Source organism: Terrapene carolina, unplaced genomic scaffold (assembly GCF_002925995.2).
Source record: "Terrapene carolina triunguis isolate 2854851 unplaced genomic scaffold, T_m_triunguis-2.0 Scaffold32, whole genome shotgun sequence".
NCBI classification, from domain to species: Eukaryota; Metazoa; Chordata; order Testudines; family Emydidae; genus Terrapene; species Terrapene triunguis.
The window spans coordinates 2217756-2242256 of NW_020664383.1; the positions used below are offsets into that span (position 1 = coordinate 2217756).

Sequence of the window (24501 nt, forward strand, 5' to 3'; positions counted from 1 at the left end):
GTGGGGCAGGGGGTTGGGGTGCAAGGTGCAGGCAGGGGGCTCAGGGCAGGGAGTTGGGGGGCAGGAAGGGGGCTCAGGGCAGGGAGTTGGGGGGCAGGAAGGGGGCTCAGGGCAGGGAGTTGGGTGAGAGGTGTAGGCAGGGGACTCAGGACAGGGAGTTGTGGGGCAGGAGGGTAGGCTGTTTGCAGGCAGGCCCGGGGCTGGGGATCTGGGCTCCCCCGTCCTGGCAGGCAGGCTCGGGGGCCGGGCAGAGGGGGCCGGGCTGGGTGCTTGGGGCCAGGCCAGGCAGAGGCAGCTGGAGTGGATTGCCATATTGGTTGACCGGGAAGTGGGCGGGCTGCTCCCAGGGCTGGACTCAAGGCCGAGGGTGCTGGGAAGCTGAGCTCGCAGCCGGGCTGCAGGGGGCCTGTGGGCCAGGCTCGCCCCCTACCCCGGGCCTGCTGGATCCCAGGCCCCACTTAAGGTGGGCTGGGCTCAGGAGCGGCCTGACCCCCCTGGGTGGTGCCCGGGCCCCCAGCCAGCACGGGGAACCGCAGGCGGGTTTGGGGCCCTGGGCGCTGGAGGGGGGCAGCTGCCTTGGGGGGGGGCCTGTGGCAGCACCTCCGCGAACCCCGCGGGCCACTTTAAGCAGCTGTGTTGGTGCTGCGGGTGGGAGGCTGCCAGCGAGCACATGGGGCTGTTAAAGCAGCCAGCCCAGCCCTGGGGAATGAGAGCCCGGCTCAACAGGGTGCAGGCAGGGGGCTCAGGGCAGGAGGGGTTCGGGCTCCGGCTCGGCCTGGCACCGCTTACCCGTAGCGGCACGCTCCCTGCCTGCCAGGGCCCCACACCGCACCGCTCACTACATCCCCGCGCAGCCCCAAGGGAGGGGAGGGGCTCTGCACGCTGCCCTTGCCACGCCTCCAGGTACCTCTCCTGAAGCTCCCATTGGCTGCGGTTCCCCGTTCCCGGCCAATGGGAGCTTCGGGAGGCAGTGCCTGGAGCAACCCCCCGGCCCCAGAGACATAGTGCCCTGATGGCTGCTTCAGAAAGCAGCGCGGGGCCTGAGGCACCACGGGGGGCAAATCCCGCGGGCCGGATCCAAAGCCCCGAGGGGCCAGATCCGGATCCGGCCCATGGGCATTAGGGTGTGCCTGGGCACACCCGGCACACCCCGTGCGCACGCCTATGATGCGGCACCTGCTCAGGCTGTTGTTAAAATGCTCCTTGCTGCTGTCCACGTGCCCTGTGTAAGGTTTCATGAGCCAGGGCTTTAAGGGGTAAGACGGGTCCCCCTAAGGGGCTGTAAGGAGGGGAGCGAGGAATGCCACAGCTTCCTGCATCCAGGTCATTTTCCCCACCTGGGCTGTGCTGTGCTGTGAGGCATCAGGAGCTGCTGCTCTCCTGCCCGCCCATTATGCAGGCCAAGTGGGGAAAGTGGACCTGGATGCAGGGAACCCTAACATCGCTCCCCCCACACAGTCCCCTAGAGGGGTGGGGTGGAGCACTGCTCTTGGGGGGAGGGGCGGAGCAAGCAGCAATGCCAGCTGCTCTGTGCATTCAGGTCAGTTTCCCCATGTGGATGCAGCAGGGTGGGTGCAGGGCTTAGGGGCACAGGAGTGGGGTGCTGGGGTTGGGGGTAAAGGGGGCACAGTACAAGGCTCAAAGGTGTAGGAGGAGCATGGGGTTGGGCCGCAGGAGGGAGGGGCAGGGGTTGGGGCAAAGGGGGCACAGTGCAGGGGTTAGGGACGAACAGAGGGTGGGGAGCACTTTGGGGCCAGGGGCAATGGGTGTGGGGCACCACATCTATGGGGGCCAGAAATGCCAAAAATACAAGTTTGCCCAGGGCACCCTTTCCCCTAAGCCTGTCTGGACCCTCCCTCAGCTTCTTGCTCCAGGAATGGTGCAGCTGCATTGGGCTTCTCAGCTGCCCCCTTCCTGCTGGGAATATGGGGCAGCTGACTGGACTCTGGGCGCGGAGCTCCCCGTCAGGTGCAGCCATGCTCCCAGTGGGGAGTGGGGGAACCAAGAGTTGGGGTTGGGGGGAAGCCCGGCTCTGGGCAGGGAGATTCACATCTGTTGTCTGGTTGACTGCCCTATTCTCAGAGGGGAAGGGGGAGGTGAGAAGCCAAGTGCAGCTGCCCCGTTCCTGGCAGAGCGAGGAGCGGAGAGCCTGTGGGGGGACACAGCCGGGCTCCTGGTGGGGAAATCCGTGCCCAGAGTCTGATCGGCTGCTGCTGTGCTCCTGGTAGGAAGCTGAGACCCAGGAGCAGGGGGCAGCAGTCTGGGCTTCTCCGCTCCCTGAGCAGGGAGTGGGGAGCCAGGTAGGTTCAGCCCAGCTGGGAGCGGGAAACCAGGGACAGCCAGGCTCTAGCTGCTGGCTTTCTTGTCAATTTCACAGCTCCAGCATGGACAGGGCTGGATTATCTTTTGTGGGCCTGGTGCCAAACATATTTGTGGGCCGCCATGGGGGCAATGGAGCATGGTGCGGGGGAGTCAGTCCCTGGAGCGAGGGGCTGGCCAGGGGCATGGCATGGCAGGGGCGGCCTTGCTCTGCCCAGCCCAGTGTGAGGGCACTATTTACAAACTGACAGTTGCCAGATGCAAACTGGCCCACCCGGCCCTGTGCTGCCAGCAGGCCCCTTCCCCTCGGGGGTGTGCCCATGACACGCCACATAGCCCCCCCGCCCAACACCGGAACCCCCCCCCGATTCCCTATGGCTAGAGTCCCCCCGGATCCGCTATGCCCAGTGCCCTGCCACAAATGCACAGTACCCTGCACAACACCACCCCTGCTCTGCGCCCCCCTGCCCACAGCCCTACCACAACTGCCCAGCACCCCACACAGAACCCCCACTCCCTAGTGCCCCAACACACAGAGATCTTCCCTGCCCCTTCACAGCCCAGAACCTCCCACCCCAGGCCCTCCAGAGACCCACTCCTCCACGCCCTGCCTCCTGGCCACACTCACTGGGAGGTGACTGTGTCTGCCTGCTGGGAGGTGACTATGTCTGCCGGGCTGAGCCACCAGTGCAGCCAGGGCTGGTCCCAGGATGGGGAATCGCTCCGGCCCCTCGGGAGTGGCGTGACCAGCCAGGCCAGGATCTGCCCCAGCCAGGCTCCCTCAAGACCCACTTGCCTGAAGGGGCCCAGCCAAGCCCCCCTCACACAGTCTGAGACTGACCAGACTTCTGCACCAGTCCCAGGCGACTCAGCTCCAGGAATACAGGTGGGGCCCCACAGGTGGTGGGAAGCAGAGACTGCCTGGAGCCGGAGGTGCACTGGGGTCCAGCCAGGAGGCAGACAGAAGAAGGCAGGTGGGACCAGAGGACAGACAGGCCAAGAGGAGCAAGTTGTGGGTGGGGGGAAGCGGGGAGCCAGCAGCCTGGTGGGGTTTCAGGGCACAGTGCAAGCAGAGCAGGCTGGGGCCCCTTCTGAGCATGGGCCTGGCTCCATGTAAACCTGGTACTGAGCATGGAGCCCTGAAATTGACAAGACAGCCAACAGCAGATATAAGTAAGGCAGTGTCTACACAAACACTGGCTCGCCCTAACTACACCAACATAAGCGCTATGCCTCTAGTGGAAGTGGAGTTATGTCAGTGTAATAGGGCACTTACATTGGCCGGACAAGGCTGTAGTGTGTACACTGACATAATTAGGTCAACGTAAGATGTTAATCTAATGCTGTAGTGTAGTCCAGGCCTTAGTCAGCGATACAGCCAAGTATACACCCCAGAAGTCCTGGTTCCCAATCCTATATGTTAACATCCTGGTTCATAAGCAACAGAGAGTCCTGTGGTACCTTTAAGACTAACAGATGTATTGGAGCATAAGCTTTCGTGGGTGAATACCCACTTCATCAGACGCATGCATCTGACGAAGTGGGTATTCACCCATGAAAGCTTATGCTCCAATACATCTGTTAGTCTTAAAAGTACCACAGGACTCTCTGTTGCTTTTTACGGATCCAGACTAACACGGCTACCCCTCTGATCCTGGTTCATATTTCTTCTGAAGATGGAAAACTCTTTAACTGAATGCAGATTCATTGCAACTCTGTCAGTGTTTTCTAAATTCATTTTTAAATTGTGAATTTAGGTATAACAACTTTTTCATTTCTTAAACGTTTTAACTTTCAGAGGCGTCAATGATGTCAAAATAATTGTCAGATACTCACATGCTCAGTGTCTGTCATATCTTTGCCCTTTTGTGATCTGGCTGAATCACTGCCATGAGTGAACACAAGAAAATTGTAACAAACTTGTCTAAGGAATGTAAGAAGTTTACTTTGTGGACAAAATCATCTTCTTATGTTGACGGGGTCTAGGTATCGGCCTGAGCCTGACTCAGATCTTCTTTTGTGGGAGGAAAATTATTGGGCAGTTTGTGGTGGAATATTTTTAATTCCAAGGTCTCTTCAGCCTATGTACTACAGCTCTTTGAGCTCTGGTCAAGTAGAGAGGGGATCCCTGATGACTGGGACCTGAGTAGTTATACTTCATCTGTCTACACTTGAAACGGGACACTGCAATGCCGCTACGCGACGGCACAATGCAGCAACCTGCTTATTAAATGGGATTTCATGCGGGAACCCGGTTGCACCATGAGCGTCACTCTGGTCCTGAACGTGCTTCTGGCTGAGCTCAGAGTCTGTGCGGGTCTCTGCAGACCGGGCCGCTCCCCGCGGAAGGATATGGCTCAGGGCCGCGCGCCGAGGCAGTGGTGGGTTCCCGAGGACTCGTTCCGGGCCCCGCCCCTAGCGGCCGAGGCAGGCGGATCCCTGCGCCGCGGTCCGTGTTTCCGGGGGACCCTGCGCCGGGTGCGCGCGCTCGGGGGAGGCCGCAGGGAGCAGCAGCAGCAGCAGTCTCTGGGCCATGGCCGCGCGCTGGGCGACTCGGTACCTGCGGAGCCAACACGCCCGTGAGTGACCCCGACCCTGCACTTCGGGGGGCGGGGTAGGGGCAGTGCCCGCGCCCCCCCCTGCACTGACTGTTGGGGGTTGGGTGCAGTTATGGGTTGTTTGCATAGCTTCAGCAGTGTGGTAGGTGTAAACACCAGCTTCCTTCTCTCTGCTGACCTCAGTCCAAACTCAGCTTGTCTCTGTAGCACTTCAGCGTAGGGCAAAGCTACAACTACAATGATGCAGTACTTTAATGAAGATGCTCTACACCGGAGGTGGGCAAACTACGGCCCACGGGACCCTCCTGTCCGGCCCCTGAGCTCCTGGCCCGGGAGGCTCTCCCCGGCCCCTCCCCCGCTGTTCCCCCGCAGCCTCAGCTCGCCCCGCCGCCAGCGCAATGCTCTGGGCAGCGGGGCAGCGCAGCTGCAGAGCCGCGGCCTGACCCGGTCCTCTGTGCTGCGCGATGGTGTGGCTGGCTCTAGCCACCGGTGCTCCAGGCAGCGCAGTAAGGGGGGGAGGTTGGATAGAGAGCAGTGGAGTTCGGGGTGGTGGGCGGGGAACGGGGTTGTTGAATGTGGGCAGGGGTCCGGGGGGGGGCAGTCAGGATGGAGGGGGGGTTGGATGGGGCAGCAGGGGGCAGTCAGGAGTGGGGGTTTCTGGGGTGGGCAGGGGACAGGGAGCAGGGTGGTGGTGGATGGGGCAGGGGTGCTGGGGGGCATCAGGGAACTGGGGGGATTGGATGGGGCAGGGGGGGCATCAGGGAACTGGGGGGATTGGATGGGGCAGGGGGGCATCAGGGAACTGGGGGGATTGGATGGGGCAGGGGTCCTGGGGGGGTGGCGTCAGGGGACAAGAAGCGGGTTGGGGGGGAGCCGGGGCTGGGCCACGCCTGGCTGTTTAGGGAGGAACAGCCTCCTCTAACCGGCCCTCCATACAATTTCCAAAACCTGATGTGGCCCTCAGGCCAAAAAGTTTGCCCATCCCTGCTCTACACCAACAGGAGAGAGCTTTTTCCTGGCATAGTTAATCCACCTCCCTGAGAGGTTGTAGCTCGTCTCTCCCACTGACCTAGTGCTCTCTAAGGGCAGGTCTACACTTACTTCCTGGTCTGCCCCGTAAGCAATCGATCTTCTGGGATCGATTTATTGCGTCTTGTCTAGACGCGATAAATCGATCCCGGAAGTGCTCGCCGTCGATGCCGGTACTCCAGCTCGTCGGTACTCCAGCTCGGCAAGAGGAGTACGCGGCATCGACGGGGGAGCCTGCCTGCCGCGTCTGGACCCGCGGTAAGTTCGAACTAAGGTACTTCGAATTCAGCTACGTTATTAACATAGCTGAATTTGCATACCTTAGTTCGAAGTGGGGGGTTAGTGTGGACCAGGCCTAAGGGTACGTCTACACTACCCACCAGATCAGTGGGTAGTGATCAATCTATTGGGGATCGATTTATCGCGTCTAGTGTAGACGCGATAAAATCGATCCCCGATCGCTCTGCCATCGACTCCAGAACTCCACTGCGGCGAGAGGCAGAAGCGGAGTCGACGGGGGAGCGGCAGCGGTTGACTTGCCGCCATCCTCACTGCCAGGTAAATCGACCTAAGATACGCCGACTTCAGCTACGCTATTTGCGTATCTGAAGTTGCGTATTTTAGGTCGACTCCCCCCCAGTGTAGACCTAGCCTGAGTGTGTGTGTGTGGGAGGTTAGGTTGGTATGGCTACATTGCTCAGGCATATAGATTTTTCACATCACTGAGTGACGTAGTTATAGCGATATAGGTCTGTAATGTAGTGACCATAGACGCTACCTATGCTGGAGCTGTGAAATTGACAAGAAAGCCAGATCCTGGCTCTCCAGCTGTGCTTCTCAGTTCCCTGCCGGGATTGGGGCAGCCGCACCGGGCTGCTTGCCACGGGGAACGGAGCAGCTGACCACACACGAGTCAGGAATCTCCCTGCTGGGAGCCTGGCTCCCCCCTTCCCTCCCCCCGGGCTCTCGTTGCTTTAGTTAATCCACTTCCCCGAGAAGCAGTAGCTAGTTTGACCAAAGAATTCTTGTGCTGACCTAGCACAGTCTACATTGGGGGTTAGGTCAGTGTAATTACATCTCTCACAGGTGTGGCTTTTTCACACCCCCGAGGGATGTAGGTATACCGAGGTAAATTCCTAGTGTGGACCAGGCCTCAGTTATAAGTCAGTGGTTTACCTGTCTAGGCACAATTTATGACTTTGGAAGCAGCTCTTGTATTGTGTAGGTTTCTTTGTAATATTCCCCCCCCCCCCCCCCGTGCCTAATTTCCAAAATGTTTTGTTTGGTTCTGCGGATCACCAGTGATCCATGGATCCTTTCTTCGTGGACTACAGAATGTGAAACATTTTGGAAACCACATGGTGTGTGTGTGCACGTGCTCATGGTCTGCAGACTCACTTGTATAAATAATAAAATTCACATTTTAAAATAAAATGAGAGGTTTGCAAAATTCAGTTATGTGGGATAAATAAATGTTTTTAAATAGGCAAGAAAATTATTATGGTAAAGGCTGAGATGTCAGTCGGTAAATTTTTATAACTTACTCTATTTGGACTTAGCTAATGTAGTTGATCTGAGGTGCTTCTTATCATTTATAATCATTGAGTTAAAAATGGCTCTGGATAAATATGGACAATTTTTGTAGTTATTCATGATGTAAGACTATTGTTGTAGGGGTCAGAAAGGAATGTTTCCTCATGGGCACCATTGCATAGTTAAACTAATTATGCCCGGGTTTTTGTGTTCTTTTAAAGCATCAGGTTATTCTTCTGCAGTTGGGGGCAGTGTACAGGACATGATGCAGCAAGGATTTGCCATACAGGATCAAAACGCAAGTTCTTATGAGAGAGAATTATCCCACAATTCCTCTTATGTATTCATGAGGAGAAAGTAGAGGGACACAGATGCAATCATGGCTTGTAATAGAGTCAAATACAGAGTCTGAAAGATTACAAGTAAGATTTTAGGTTTGTGCTGAGCCTTTCTATTTAAATAACATGTTATTTAACTTTTGAATATTTAGGGTCTGGTTTTTGCATAATGAGTGATTATTACAAATGTTAAGAGTGAACTGGAAGTTAGTGCCATTGCAATATGGATACAGTTAAAGGTTTGTTGAGTTAGTGGCTCATTTTTTCTACTCATTGAAGATGCTATTTAGTCTATTTATATCTGTTTGTGAAATATCTTGAGAAGCTGTATGTTGCTTAGTTAGATCACTTCTTTTTCCAGGGTTTATTTCAACAGCTCCTGCTTCTCGACTGTCAACAGCTGAGATTGTTCAGATGCGCAATGAACTCTTCACTAAGGAGAAAGAGAGACAGTTGTCTCTGTATCCACGAATTGAGAAGATTGAAGTAAAATATGTTGGCAAATCTCATCCTGGCACTTTGTTTGTTATGAACAAAGCTTTGTCTACTCCATACAATTGCGCCATGCGTAAGTAAATGGAATCACAAACTGTTTGTTCCATTGTGTATCAAAATCACTTTGCTGATAAATGTATTTACCATCCAAACTGGCACATACGACTATTGTGGTCATTGCAAAGACAAACACAGTAGTCTAGGTAATAATACAAACATAGTATTTCAGTTTGGCATGTATAAAATACAGATAGTGGGATTTAAGAAAAAAGTTAATTTCTGTGGATTCTGATAGCATTCCCACACACAGGTTTTTCAAGCAATGACACTTGGATTTTGGTATAATAAGTGTAGAATTCTAAATTGCAAATTTTAGCAATCTTAGAGGGATGTTGAAAGCTGCCTTGAATTCTTCCACTCTTTTTTTAGACTTAAGTGAATGGCATTGTAAGAAATCAGTATTGGCACTTGTGGATGGAGAGCTTTGGGACATGTATCGGCCTTTGACCAAATCATGTGAAATTCAGTTTCTTACTTTCAAAGATGAAAATCCAGAGGAAGTGAACAAGGTAAATCAGCATCTTATTTCTTTATGCAATTTTCCCTCTCTTATGGCCTGATTCAACTCCCATGGAAGTTTTTTCTATTGACTTCAATGAGTAGGTTAGGGCGTTAGGTAGTAGTTTGAATGAAATTCTAGCTCTATTGGTTACATGAGAAAATGCAAGTTGTTAAAATCACACATTTCTTGTTGGCTTCATCTCTATTGCTGTTTGGACAGTCTCTGCTATCTCCACCAATTTTTGCACATATATATGAAAGCAAAATCTTATTCTGCACTCTAGAGAAATCAAGAGTTGTATTAATGCAGGAAAATAATTAAGATATAAGAAACCTTTTCCTTCAAGCTCCATATGAACAAGATAGACACTGCAGTAGCTGGGAATAACCATGTTGAGAAGCTTTACTGAAAGTATAGTAGGATGCATAAAATAAGTGTTTTTTTTTTTTTGGTCTACATTTCTGTAATAACTAAAAATTTATAGCCTAAACGTAATTTTAGTCTGCTAATAACCCTACACTAAAGATTGTTCATTATATAGAGAAAAAAGGGTCTACAACCAATTCCAGACAGGGAGAGGAGGAGTGAAGTAGCTGTATTTGTAGTATGTCTTTAGCCCCTTAATACTGGCTCCGATATGGTAGAAGAGTTGATTTGTCACTACATGTAAGTATCTATTGCTTTCACCAAATATATTTGTTTATAAAGTTGATCCATCAGTTCTAAGAATTCAGGTAAAATCCTAGTTTGTAATGTAGGAATGTTTTTTGTTACATTATTACTGTAGTAGTGCCTAGGAGCCCAGTCGTTGATCAGAACTCCACTGTACAAACACAGAATAAAAAGAATCTGCCCCAAATTGCTTATAATCTAAGTGTAGAACATGAGACCACACGTGGATACAGAAGAATATTGTAGGATTGGGAGTCAGAACTGCCGAGTTCTGCTCCTGACTGTGTGGTCTTTTCCAAGTCACTTAAACTCTGTCTTTCCGTTAACCCATATGTAAAAGGGTCAAATGGTACTTACTACATACCTTTCAAAGATGATGTGAGGAATACTACTTATATTGCACGCTAAAAATGATACTTTACATTTCTAGTCAGTGATGTTAACTTCAGTAAAGAATCATTTTGGCTGAAGAGTGCATAAGCTGGGTTAGCGTTCCCTCTGCTTTAAAACAGGGTTGCATTGGAAGAAATAAGTGGTAGTCTCCTAAACTCCACCCCACAACTCAAGTTCCACGTCCATCTGCTTCCTTGAATTCTGTGGGCATGAATAATATAGGTAATAATGTTGATGTTTAAACTGTCAGTTCAGGCATCAGAGCTATTGTTTCAGGTTGTCTGAAGACTCAAGTTGACCCATGATTAGTAGACATTACATTGTTTATATCTGGTTCACATTTTGAAGTTTATCTTCACATCCATAAGGGGTTAGTATCTTAATTATTTCTCAATGAAAATTTAGATTCTGGACCACAAAATGCAGTCATTGGGGCAAAGCACAAGCTTGCAAAATCACTGTGCGCTGTTGCAGTTCGACCCCCTTCCTTGAAATATTGTAAACTTTAGAACTTACAGTAGGCCTGAAGATACATATACGCAGTATCTAGTACTTCCTATCCTCACCTTCAAGGTCCTCTATAATCTCACCTCGCTACACCTCTCTTTTCATTTGCTGTTAATTCTTCTCTCACTTGATATACTGCTTGCATCCCTCCCTCCTTGCCTCTTCCTTTATCTCCTTCTCATGCTCTCTTCATTCTCTCTTTAATGCTGCCTCCTGCAACTTGAACAGTCTGCAAGATACTCTCTCCATCCTCTTTCAGATCCCTCCCTTGAAATACTTTTTTTCTGGAAATCTTTTATACCTTGTTTTCTCACCTGTAATTTTCCTGCACTTTTCTTTACCTGATCAGTTGACCTGTCTCTTAGAACCTGCAGTTAAATCCACATGGGTGGACTGTTGAAAGATCAGGACTGTTGATTCAAAGCTTCTCCAGGAAGGGTGCACCTGGTGTTCTATTTTGTAAAGCTTATGTTTGTAGCACTGTATAAATGATTGATAAAATATGTCCATTGTATTAAAATACTAGTGCACAATGGAAACTAGCAAATTTATGAGGAATTCAGTTTTAAAGGAAGACTCACTAATTGAATCAATAGCTGAACTAGTCTGGCATGAATTGGCAACTTCAGTATAGTAAATTTGTTTGAAATGCTCTTTATTACAGGCCTATTGGCGTTCCTGTGCCATGATCATGGCATGTGTGTTAAAGCAGGCATTCAAAGATGAATACTCAGTCAGTCTGATCAGAGCTCCAGAAGTGCCAGGTGATATAAATGTTTTATTGTTGATAAGCTCGCATAGACCCAGTTCAGGTGCATGTCTCAGAATTAGTATTACAGCACATTTAGGGGCTCTCTTTCCTACTGATGAGGGGTTTATTATTCTTCAATTTCTAAAATGTGTCACTGTAATGTCTGAGTGCTTTAGACATTCATTTTATGTCAAGGAATATGTACTCAGTAGTACAGCCCAGTTGTACCTTCTCTCTTCCCCTCTCCGTCATCATTTCAATGGTCAGACATCAAGTGATGTTGGAGTGACTTCACTAATGTGTTTGTAATAATTGGGATTTCAGAATTGCTCATCTGAACACTTGAAATCCCACCCAGAATGCCTGCATGAAGAAGTGGTCTTGCACCATGTCCTGAAGGTGGCAAGACTGATGCAGCCCAATTTCTGCTGGCAGCAAATTTTACCTTCCATTAAGGATGCAGTGACCCAGACGAGTATGAGGTGTCGTTTTGCCTCTTTCAGTTGAAGTGTCTTTGCTGACAGCTGCTTTGTCACAGTGCAGAAATAGAGGTGGTCTCTGACATAACTGCGTCCAAGTCCATTTAGGGCTTTTAAGATGAGGAACAGGACCTTAAATTATACCTTGTATGATAAGCTAAAGTGTCGGATATGATGCACTGATGTTTGTGTGAAATTTCTTTTAACACTGTTTATTCATGTAAATGGCCAGAAGGCTTACTAGAAAACTAGCAAGTTATACTGGGGGACTATTGCAATAGTTAAGCATAATAGCAAAGAGCATTGACAATTTCTGCTAGTCTGTAGTCTGAATTTTTTTAGGATTTTAAATTGACAGAAGCAAAAGGTTTTCATATTTATTGTTAAAAAATATATTTAGACTGCTGGGAAGAGAGCATTTCATCCTTCAGCTACTTAAGCAAAGCCTGAAATTGACTGGCTATCTGGCAGTATGTCAAAGTGCACTATGGAAATTTTAGTGTGCCATAGCAGGGTCTGCACAGTGACTTCGTGTGTGGCAGATTAGTGCGCAGTACAGTTGCACCTTGGCTTGTTGCGCCTAAAGTCTTCATGTAGACAAGCCCTAGGTGTTTGATATGTGTGAGGCTGGTAGGCTGACCGTCAGGCAGCGGCGACTCCAGGCACCAGCGCAGCAAGTGCGTGCCTGGGGTGGAAAGCTGTGGGGTGCGCCCTGCCGGTCCCTGCGAGGGCAGCAGTCAGGCTGCCTTCGACGGCTTGCCTGTGGGAGGTCCGCTGGTCCCGCGGATTCGGCAACAGGTACGCCGAAGCTGCGGGACTGGCGAACCTTCCGCAGGCATGCCGCCGAATCCGCGGGACCGAGGACTTCCCGCAGGGATGCCGCGTAAGGCAGCCTGCCTGCTGTGCTTGGGGCAGCAAAAAAGCTAGAGCCGCCCCTGCCGTCATGTTACCATACCATGACTCCAAATGGCTTTTAGGCAGAGAGGCCAAGGACTGAATGAATGTGCATGGAGACCATGCCGTCTCCTCCTACCTCAGTATGTTGTCAGAGTTTGAAATTGTGTTGCTGCTGCCTGTATTACCTCCTCTGTGGATAAATAAATGACTTAAGTCTTATATTCTGTCTGTCTGGCACCTCTGAGCAATACAATTCTCTGTACAAATGAAAAGTGCAGAAATACTCCAGAGAGGAGGAGGGTCTGAATGTATATCATACTTATCCAGAAAAAAACTGTTTTGATGAGTGGGTACAGACTGCCATACTCTTATAAAAATTGTAAATACCCTGAACATATTTTTGGGGTGAATATTTAAGAGACAAATAGAATCTGTCATTTGACTTTATAAAACCCAAACTGTCCAGCTGTGATTGTAATCCACAGGTTTCAGCTTGTGATCCTTGCTATATTTCTATAACAGAAACAGCCTTGCTTTGGCCCTTATTTATTCACACTGATAATGTTTTTGTAAGACTGCTGAGGCCATGAAATAAAATGTATACTTGGTTACAAATAACAGCATTTTCTCTGGCTCTGCAGTGATCTCTGGAGCTTTCTGTTATGATGTTGTTTTGGACAGTAGGCTTGATGGCTGGAAACCAACAGAAGTAAGTACAATTTGTCTTCTGAAAAGTAATGATTATCATTTACTCCTCCTTTGTTTCTTGTGACCTTTCTTTTTTAAAATGGGAACAGTCTTGCTTTACTGTGGCAACAGTTTAGAGACCCCTATTACCTGATTACCCCAGGCAAACCTCTGCCCCCATGTGGAGCCCCATTAAATTAAAGATAGCTATAGCTAGCACAGTTTTTCTCCCAGTATGGAGAAGGTGATATATGTTTACTTAGAAATATTATGAGTGTATATTAAATTGTAATTTTCTTAATAGTTTGCACTTACATGGCATTTCTAAGCAGAGGGTCCAAAGCTGTTTAGACCTTTAATCAAGCCTCATGACTTCCTGTGAGGTTAAGTGAAAACAAATATATTTCACTGGGCAGGTGTTTCTTCTTATAATGCGTGTTCACCAGAAGAGGGGGAAAAAAGATGTATGGCTAAAGGGGCAATGTTAACAAAATACGGAATTTCACTTTAGTGCAAGCTGTAGTTTAACTTGCCCACTTTGAAAAACTTTCTAAGGTAGTTGTGAGTCATCTTCAGTTTCTCAATCCAGTAAACATTTTGATAGTTGCTAATGTCTTCTGAGTACTGAAGTTTGATTTTTGGAGTGGGCAATCAGTTTTGTATTTATTGATGTATCAATAATGTCCACTTTTTAAAAAAATTGTTAACAAAGAGGGCACTTTCAGGTGGGATTTTGATTGATCGCTTGAAAACTAGCCAGATATTAGCCAGATTAGTGTTCAGCAGTGGCAGGATTATGTCTATGCATATAGTATGTTTGGAGGAGCTTGTTGAAGCTTTCAATGAATTAGAAGTCTCTCAAAAAAATTGGAAATGGGAGTGCATGGGTAATAAGGAATTCCCATTTTCTTTGGGCCTGATGCAATACCGACTGAAGTCAGTGAAAACACACCAATTGATTTCAGTGGCAGTGGCCACTCCTAGTTAGAGTAACTGTAATGTCCTACCAACAGTAATCATTAGCAAGTCTATTGCTGATAGATATATTTGTAGGAATTTATAGATATACTAGGAGTCTCCTTAAAAGCTCGTTTACCATTTTTACTGCTTGTTACAATATTTTTTATACGTACATTGTGTATTAAAAAGCAGCTGAAGAACAGTGGTAACAGTCTACTTTTTTGTTTTAAGGACAACTTCCGTTCTCTTACAAAAGAAGCATACAATCTAATTCACAAAGATCTGCCGTTTGAAACATTGCACGTTGAAGCAAAAGTGGCATTAGAAATGTTTCAGCATAACAGGTCAGTGTTTATTTCAGATTTAAACAAAAATAGTAAAGACTGAATTGAATTGCTAAAGGAAATATAACCTTTAAAAATGTGACAATTGAAATATGAAGGGCTAGACCCTCAGTGTAAATTAGTGTAGCTCCACTGACTTCAGTAGAGCTAAACTAATATACACTTATGTTTTCCTGTTAAATGCACACACTAGGTGGCACTACAGTGTATAACTGAGAGGTGTTTAAGAAATTGGAACAGTTATGAGATTTTGTATTTAGTATCAAACTAGTGAAATCTTGAAGTTCTTAAAGTTCTTTCACCATATTAGTGGTTAGATTCCTCATATGCTTATTCTTTTAAGTTTTGTTCTATACAGTACATCTCTATATTGAGATATTCAAATTCAACAAGTGAATCCAGGAAGTTATCTTCTAAATACCATTATATTTTACTATCAGCCTTGGTTAACAGGTAACTGGCTAAGCTTGGCACTCCACCCAACTATCTATCTGGGAGGCAGTGATATCTAATAGATGGGTAACCCCCTTCATTTTCAGTTTAAACTGATTTTTATTTAAAAAAAAAAAAGGCAGATTTTACAAAGGATTACAGTATTTGTTTTTTCTGACTTTCACCCTACTTTTGTATCATCCAAATATATAAAAATAACTTGTTTTATTAGGAAAGTACAATACATTGCATGATATATATATTACGATAATACATTAGTCTGTGTGTATATGCAAAGCTGCCTGTTGAAGTAAGGCTATAGATTAGTCTAGAAGATACACACAATAAACAGGCACACACACAGGCGCCAAAGTGCGTGTGCATCTGAACGTACTGATGAATCTCACACCCACCACATACACATTTCAAGCTGTTAGCAGATGCTGTTTAAAGATCTGATACACGAAAATGGGAGGAAAACAAAAATATAAGTCAGAATACATTTCAGAACACAAGGATGTATTAAAGTTTAAAAAAAAAAAAAAAGAGAAAAGGATGAAGTTGAGGGTATGCACTCAAATGGTGTGGCCCAATTATTAAATGTAAATATTTTTAGGCTAATAGTTGTAAGTCTACAACAGTAAACTGTTTATTCAAATGAAAGGTTTTATTTGGGGCTTAGAGATGTATTGTTTTCTTAAACTCGGAGGTGGCCTTGTGTTTTGAGTTCTGTTTTAGTTCTGTAGCAAACCACATTGAATTTCATTAATCAAAGCATTAATCTACTGAATACTTTTTTCCCTGTCCTGCCGTCCACCAAAATAAACCCTGATATTTATCCAGAAAAAATATTACTAGTTTTTTTCCACCAATCTTCACCTGTTTCTGTTGTTGTTGTGATAAACACTGATCAATTCCTGTGAAAAATAAAATAAAAACCAAAACTGAGGTGTCCTATAAATGGGGTACTGACCAGGGCCTGGGATTTATCCCTGTCTTGGCCGTGATCTACTTTGTGATCTCAGGCAAGTCGCTTTACCTCTCTGTACCTTTCTTTCCCCTCCCCTTAGTTCTGGGGCAAAAATAGTGGATACTAACAGACTTTTTAATCAAGTGAAGAAAGGCATAACAGCTGGTGGCTGGAAGTTAAAGCTGGACAAATTCAAATTAGAAACTAGGCACACATTTTTACAGTGAAGGTATTTAATCATTGGAACAAACTACTGAAGGAAGTGGTGGATTCTTTCTCGATGTCTTCAAATCAAGGATAGATGCCTTTTTTGGAAATTATGCTTTAGCTAAACACAAGTTAATGGGCTTATTACAAGGTAACTGGGTGTAATTCTGTGGCCTTTGTTGCACAGGAGGTCAAACCAGATGGTCCCTTCTGGCATTAACATCTTTGTATCTAGAAAGGCTTATTTTTATTGAAATGTTCTTTCCACAAAATAAAATGAATGTAACTGCTTTGAGGTGGATTGGCTCATTCATGACATACATATTTTTTGTGAGGCATGTCAAAGAGGCCTTGAAATATGAAAGGTAAGGGTTTAAAATTGTTTCTAATCTTATGAATATTGAGCACAATTATTAAAAAAGCTTCTTTGATGCATAGCTCAAAGATTTTTCTCATTATTTTCCCCATATTAACTTAATAGTGGAGTTAAGGATTAGGTTCTGAAAGGCTCCCAGTGACTTCAGTGTGCTTCTGCATTAGACCCTTATAGATTATAAAAATAATATGAAGCAACTTGATTGTTTTTTGCTTCTTCATATATGTAACTTTATATCTGACAAATTTGTGAAGTGTGCTGTTTTGTTTTCTTTCAAGGTACAAAATGGATTCAATAGAACAGAAAGCATCGCAAAATCCTGAAGGAATAGTGAAGTTACATAGGTGAGTAAAACTTGAATTTTATTCTGTAATGATTCACAAGGGTCCAGTTACTTTGCAAAATTATATGCATCTGAAAGAAAGATAAGTGACTTGTGATGTATTTTTAATGGAACTTTGCTTTCTGGGTTAGCTGCATTCTGATCTATATAGGTTCTTCCACAGCACCATTATTGTTGTATTTAACTCTTGATGGGACTCCTTAAACTTTTCATAAAGCTTTTAAGATAGTGGGCTTCCTTCCCTTGCCTCCCATCTCTTGATGGTAAACACTGAAAAAAAACCCCATCACTTTAAAAGCTTTATATTAAGGTTCTAAATTAAAAATTAGTCTTAACAACTTTAATGTATTAGAAGAAAAATACTTTAAAACAAAAACTAAAATTTTCCTGGTAAACCTTTTTATGCCAAAATCTCATTCCTTTTCCAGTTCGCTGTCAGCATTGCGTTACTTACAGTTATGTTTACACTGGGGTCAGAATGGACCTGGCTTCAGGTGTTCAAGGAAAGAAAAGCAGAAGAAAGTTGTAGGAATCTGATTGGTGAAGGGAAAAATTGCTTGAGAGGGGAAGAAATGTTTATCATAGTCCATGGGTTGTAAAAAGATGCATTTTTGGTTTAACCTCATGCATGCTGTTCAGACCACTTGATGTTTGTGTGTTACCATGAGTGGTTGTTGTGGTCTGGAAACTCCCTACAGAAAAATTGGCTTTGCAGAGATGGCTAGTTTTGGAATAGTGTTTTTCTTGGGAAAAGTATATTTGCTCAGGGAAGTCTGCAGAGCACAGAGTGGGGACTGAGGACAGAAGGGAAGATCTCTGAAGGAAGAGTGTGATGTGAAGGGTTTTGTTTTGTTTTTAAATTCCTTCCTTCCTTCATTTATGCAAGTATTGGAGTTTTCAGATATATGATAGGGGAAATCCTTCTTGAAGCAATAAATAGAATCATGTCAAAAGTGTGTGCTTTTGGGAGCAGATCCTGTATGTTGTCCTAATTCCATTAAAATCATTGTACCTATGACAGCTGAAGAACTGCCTTCTGGACTCTAGTTTTAAATTAGTTATTCAGGTTAGGAAAACATGCTGACCCTGAAGTTTTCAAGGGCACTTCTTCCCCGGATACCAAGAATGCTGAGCTGTAGTGGGATGTTTGGTTTGGGATTTGTGTGGGTTTTCTCTTTTGGTTTAGAAAGAGGTTCACTATAATTTTCTGTAGATAGGCATTTTCTATTTTCTAAGTGATAATGAAAAGAAACAGCTATGTTTGTAATGTCGCTATAAACATACATTCACTGTGAGTTCTATTGTGCTCCAATTAGGTTTGGTGACTTTGTAGATATTAGTGAAGGCCCTCACATTCCAAGGACAAGTTTTTGCTTCCAGTATGAAGTGACAGCAGCCCATAATCTCCAAACCAGCCAGTCTGAGTCTATACGAAGGTTTCAGGGTGTGTCTCTGCCTGTTCACTTAAAGGTAAGTAATGCATTCAGTACAAATATTCTTTGCTTAGGACAGGAAGGAGTGGAAGAAGTCTTTTTACATGTCTTCAAATCCTTGGCATATGCAGTGCCAATATCTTGTCATAGTTGTGAGAATAGGGTGAGTAGATGTTCCAATTTTATAGGGACAGTCCAGATTTTGGGGACTTTTTCTTATATAGGCACCTATTACCCCCCACCCCCTGTCCCGATTTTTTTTTTTTTTTTTACACTTGCTATCTGGTCACCCTAGGTGAGAAGTAGATGAGTGGAAGGCCCAGAGTGTGGTTTACTTTAGGAGTGTCAAGGCTCTGGTTTCCTCAGCACTATTTTAGATATTTAGTCAAAACTCTTTACTATAGACCAGGCTCTGTGGCATTATTTAAGCATTAGTTGTTGTTTTTTAAAAATATACTTGTCTTCCAGTATAGTTATTTTAGTCATGTCACTTCTGGGGAGGTTCTATAATTGTCCATCACATTTTTCTTGTTCGTGTGGTTACTGAGAATGTTTCCTCCAAGGGAAATGGCAAACTATTAACTCTTTTAAATGAGTGAAATTATTTCACTGCACATCATTCCAAAGTGTAAAATAAGAATTGCCATTCAGAATCAGAATCATCTAGTTCAGTGTTCTGTCTATAATCATCTATCAGATGATTCAGAAACAGGTGCAAAAAAACTCTGTAGTGACAGTTATGGAATATCTTGCCCATAGAGTAAAGTTCTTTCTAAGCTCCATCAGTTAGCTTCTGGCTTATGCTCTGCATCATGGCGCTATCTAAATGTGGAGTGCCAAGTTTCAGTTTTAGCACCTGTCTCTTCTTTTCTCACTCTCTTCCTCTCACACATACGCACACCTTTCTAAATTGTTTACTTATGTTTTTAGGGCTACTGTTAGTCTTATATTAGCCCAAATTCCTCTGTCTCAGTTGCCAGCAGAACAGGGTAGGAGCTTTTGCCCCCACTGAGAGCCAGATCAGCTTTCCATGGGCTAATCCTTTAATGTATGCAAGATCATCTGGGGATCTCAACCTAGTGGCCTCATGGCCTTCATTATTTTGCAGAGGGCAGTATATTGCAGAAGCTATAACTTAGAAAATGTCTTGCTTAAAAGGGTTTTTTAAATTATCAAAATATTTAACAGCAGCGGATACCTCAAGCCTTTCAGTCACAGAATGTGTATTGTGGTTAATGGGCAGTGTGTTTTCCCCCCTCCACCCCCCAGGTCTGTTAACGTGTATAAACCCTAACACTGGCTGACAATTGTTGAGAAGGGTGCTTCTCTATCTCCTCTGTAATTCACCACTACTTCCCTTTGCTGACACTGCCTGTGTAAGTGTGAATGGGAGGTCAATTTTATGAATTTGCAGAGGTGAAATTGAACAAACTAGATTTGCCAGTTTGAGAAGTGTTGAGGCCAATATTGACATAGAATTTAATTAGGGTAACCACTTTTTATTGAGTGTAGGGGATGCTAGCTTGCTAATGAGCGCTAGGTTCTTTTCAGGTCAAGTTTTACCTTGGAGCATTTCTCGGATCAGCACACTTAATTTTTCTTAACCAATCCACAGTGTATTAATTCACCCAGAATCTCACTATATAGTCAACAGTTCATAAATCAAGTTTAGATACAGCAAATGTTCTAGGTGTGTGCTAAACGCAAGAAACACTGTCTTCTAAGCGATTAATAAAGACTGTTGTTGAGGTCAAGCACTTATACCAGAGAAAAAAACAAATTATCAAGATTTCTTATTACATGTTCTTCATAATATTCAGTTCTTTAGTGCTTCTAATCCATTTGTCACACTTCAAATAATTCACCAAGGAGTAAGGATGCACTTGTCTTAAGGCACTTCTGTGAATGTGGTTCCTACTATTTGAATTGTTTTGGTATGAAAGGGGAATGTTTAAAATGTCAAAAGTAACTGCTTCAAGTTATTGTTTTCCTCTGTTAGTCCAGTTTGCTTGGGCTTACAAAGAAGAATGTATATTGCATTACTTAGGCTTGGTCTACACAACCAACTGACCTAACCTCCCTGCCCCCGGTGTAGACAGCGCTATGGGAGGGCTTCTATTATTGACATAGCTATCGCTTCTCGGGGAGATTGAGTACCTATGCTGACAGGAGAGCTTCTCCCATTGGCGTAGGTAGTGTCTTCACTAAATGCTAAAGCAATGCAGCTACAGTGCTGTAAATGTACACAATCCCTTAGTTTAAATCCAAAATATGGTTACTTGAGATCTCACTTGAAAGAGTGTAGACTCAGTCAGATAACATTGTTGTTAATGTTAAAGAACAGAAAGAGAAATACAATCTCTGAAATGAAATCTCACTGCTGCTTAGTCCTGTTAACCCTGGGATGGCGTGGGGAGTCTCTTTCACATGGCTTCTCTGGGCATCTGCTGGATTCTTCAGTGTCTCTGTGGATTTGATCAACTCTTCTTCTTAGTGCTGTAACCCTGGAGGAGGAAAGAGGCAGCCCACATGGATTCAGCTAGCTCTAGGTTCCCATATGGTGATCTCAATTTATATATCCTGTTTCAGGGTTTGCTGGAGGAAGGCAGTCTTATTTTTTTATTGAACACTGGCCAAAAGTTGCTCTCAGCTTTCAATTTATAGTTTCTCTGCTACTTCAGTTGGTGTCCAGTAGATGGTGATGGTGTATAATTAGTGAGGCAACATCATTTTGATGAATAGTAAATTAATTGAAAAATGCATTTTTGGAGGCACTGAAACTATTCACAAATTTCAGTTGTTTGGTAAATAGTTTTTTTTTTTTTTTTTAAAAAAAAGGAAAACATTTTGAAAATCAAAACAGTTCGTTTTGACCACTTCAAAAGTTTAGTTTCAACTTTTCATTTTGAAATGACGTTTTGATTAGAAATTTAGCTAATTTTAAAAAAAATTGAAACGGAGAAAACATCTGAAAACAACCCAATGTGAAAGAAGAAAAATCATTTCAGGGTGAATGAACTGAGAAATCAATTATTGCTCAACTTTAGAACAAATTTTGATCCTTTTTTGTTGGAGGCTTTTTATGTTTGATTCATTTGAAGGTATTTCTGAATTCTCTGGACTATTATTTGGAATTCTTCTTTCCTTATTAAGCCATTTCTATTATTTCCAAGCTTTACATAGGTTAGGTGCTCATAACTTTCAGTATTTCCCTTCTTATGCCATATGCCATATTTAGACTGTGATGTCATTATACAGAAAACAAAATCCTGTGAATTTGGGGAACATAATCAGTACATTATTTTAAGTATATATAATACCTAATACAGAACAAGAGAATTATCTTGAAGATACAGGACAAATTATTTTCTTGAAAAGAAATGTATATTTGGTTAATAAAGAAGACAAATATACAGAATCTAATTTGAGGAAGATTTTATATATTGAACTTGATGGGGTATCAGAAAAGTTTGGCCTCTGGAACTTGCAGCTTTTTGGTTCACCCACTGTTCCTAACTAGTTTAAATCTACATTTTTTTTTTTTATGCTCCTCTCTAAAACTTGATTAATTTCCAGAATGCAATGGGCCATGTGCATAGGCAATCAGGATGCTAGCCTTGTTTGTCAGCCTTTGGTAGGTTCATTATAGTTAGAGGGAGAGAGAGAAGTTCCATCTGCTTTTGCGTAATGATTAACAATAGTTTGTAGATTTTGTTTAAATGTTGCATTGCCTATTCATGATGCAATAAAGATTCTTTTCACAATGTTTCTGTAAAATGAGGATTGTTGGTCTTTTATTCTGAGCAAATCAAGGTGTGCAATTTGTAATCTTGTTTTGTATTCTTGCTAAGGAAATAGTGAGAGTTTTATGCTTAAAAGGGCAGGGAGCGAGCTTATGGCTGTTAACAATATATTCAAGACACATATGACATTTATACATTTTACACCAGAAAAGATATAAAGAAGGCCCCAATCCTGTCAACATTTCTATATTTGCTTAAATTTATTCATGTAAATAGGTCCGTTAACTTCAGTGGGACAATTCATGTGTGTGAGCGTGATAATATTCAAGTGTGCAAGAGAGAGATACCTGTCCAGTTGGAAATATAATAAAAATTAACTAATTTCAACATGAGCAATCAAACTGCCTGTATTTTTAGTTTTGTTTACAGTGGTGGTGTAGTCATACCTTTCCCGGACCTGAAGAAGCTTGTCTCTCTCACAAACTGAATAAAAGATATTACCTCACAGACCTTGTCTCTATTTTTTAAAATTGCCACAGGATCTGATTTCAATTTAATTATAAGCAATTCACTGCCCTCATTCACTTTTTTCCAGGCTCATCACACAGTATGGCGAAGATTGCTGGAAAGGTCTCAGAGACTGGTAAGTTGAAGTAGCAGCTAAATACACAGCTTTAATGACCTTGTTTTTCTTAAAGTAAAAGAATTGTCATACTGTAGAAGTTAGATAATCATAATTGGAGGATACATACAAGAACATATTTATTTAAAGGAAGGAATCCAGGCCAAATCTTAAGAAAAATTGAATGCTGTATTAGAATATAAATAAACAATCTAATTGTTTTTGTAAGAAGGAAAACATTGGAACTTTGTGGAAGCCTGAGTTGCATTAAAAATATTTCTCTGGAATACTACAGATCATGGAACTTGGATGGTGCATGTGATTGATTTCCTCCATAGTAAAATTGCAAATTCTGTCTATATGGATTTTTTGGTACACATGAATAGTCTCTTTGTAAGCTCTCATTAAGTAACTTTTAGAAATTTTGAAAAATGTCAATTCTTTAAAAATGAGGAAAATAGAATGTTAGCGGTTTTGTATTTTTATTTTTTCTACATGTTTAAGGTTATATGTGGAATCTGGAATCTGAAACGAAGATTTAGCATGAACTTGAAATACAAGTAAAACTGAAAAAAAGCAGTGTAATGTTCTAACTGTACACAGACATCTGGGTTAAAAACAAATACAGGAGATTTGTGCCTCATGTATAACAAGACAAATGAGTCAAGTCAAAGAAGGCTGACACTAGGGGTGAGCCTATATAGAAGCTAGTGGAAGCCAAATGGGAAAATGATTGCATTACATTAAATGGGAAGGTAACTGGAAAGAGTTCTAAAAAGTAAAATGTGCCTGGTGTAAGGAAAGGAAGTTTCCTAATTACATTTTATCTGGAAGAGGACTAGAGAGTAATAGTGAAGGCAGCCGAAGGAAGCATCTACAGTGACTGAATAAATACAAAAACCATGTTAATGGAATAAAAGAAGTGGAACCCTATGTAACATCTAGACATAACTAAACTTGGGGAAATTTGGTAAAGATTAAATAGTAAAATTATCAGACTTTTAAAACTCCAAAGCCAATATTCTGCTTGCTGTTTGAATAGCAGCAGAGAAAAAGCATATCACATCTGTTCCACAGTCCACTAATTAAGAAGCTTGCTCAAGGCTAAAATATAGTACAATAGCGAACCCATTTTTCTGACCCTCCATTATCCATATTAACCGGACAACCAGTGCACACTCTCCTGTGGCCACTAGATGCCGCTGCAGCATTGCACTTTCCCATTCTCTGGTTTATCTGGATTTTTGATTATCTAATCTGGCCCCAGTCCCAATTAGATCAGCAGACCAGAGGGTTCTGCTAGTTCTTATAAACCAGTTTGAAAATGTTTATAATTCATATTGTTTAATTTTAAAGACAACAGTACTTCTTGCTGTACACTATCCTTGCTCAAGTATAGTATAGCGGAAGGGGAGAATGTACAGGGTGAAACTATGCTTAAATCCCCCCAAACACTGATGTTTTGCAGATTATTGAAGATGGCAGTCTGGAAGCAAAAGATGGAAATCTGGAAGCAAAAACTGTATTAACATAATTCTTAATTTTCATGTGTAAATTAATAAAATAAAAATGTTTTGGACATGTCTTGTGTGTTTATTTATAAAGATAAAATGCCAAGTTCAGTCCTGATTGTTGAAGTCAACTGAGTTAACAAAGTTAAATCAGGGATAAATTTAAGGCTAATATCTCAATTGACTTGTTTGATTTTCCACATCTGTTAAAACTAGAAATAGATCTGAACTAAAGTTTGAAAAGAGTGAGAAACGAATGTTTCGTGTATGGTAAAACTCAACTCATTCATGGTATTTTAATAATCCCGGAAGCTGATAAACCTTTATTCTGTGAGTATTC

At 43.6% G+C, this 24501-nt stretch overlaps 1 protein-coding gene across 3 annotated transcripts; it reads left to right on the forward strand.

Annotated features, from left to right (window-relative positions):
• The first annotated feature begins 4786 nt into the window (after positions 1–4786).
• On the forward strand, positions 4787–24229 carry LOC112114227 (39S ribosomal protein L39, mitochondrial). 3 transcript variants are annotated; one of them, XM_026652379.2, is made up of 10 exons: positions 4787–4898; positions 8139–8345; positions 8702–8841; positions 11071–11170; positions 13175–13242; positions 14412–14524; positions 16788–16853; positions 18169–18322; positions 22624–22671; positions 24119–24229. In XM_026652379.2, exons 1-10 carry the CDS (start codon positions 4853–4855, stop codon positions 24182–24184), a joined length of 1008 nt encoding a protein of 335 aa, XP_026508164.1. In that variant the 5' UTR covers positions 4787–4852; the 3' UTR covers positions 24185–24229. The 3 variants fall into 3 exon arrangements, with proteins under 3 accessions (XP_026508164.1, XP_026508169.1, XP_029767580.1); XM_026652384.1 differs by lacking the exon at positions 4787–4898 and adding an exon at positions 5003–5019; XM_029911720.1 differs by lacking the exon at positions 4787–4898 and adding an exon at positions 7843–7861.
• Positions 24230–24501: the final 272 nt, after the last annotated feature.

Bases quoted from the DNA above. Each gene is read 5' to 3' on its own strand.
- LOC112114227 (XM_026652379.2), top strand. From the start codon at position 4,853: ATGGCCGCGCGCTGGGCGACTCGGTACCTGCGGAGCCAACACGCCC. The intron at 11,171-13,174 runs GTGATATAAATG...CTGGCTCTGCAG, and splicing joins CAGAGCTCCAGAAGTGCCAG to TGATCTCTGGAGCTTTCTGT. The intron at 13,243-14,411 runs GTAAGTACAATT...TTTTGTTTTAAG, and splicing joins ATGGCTGGAAACCAACAGAA to GACAACTTCCGTTCTCTTAC.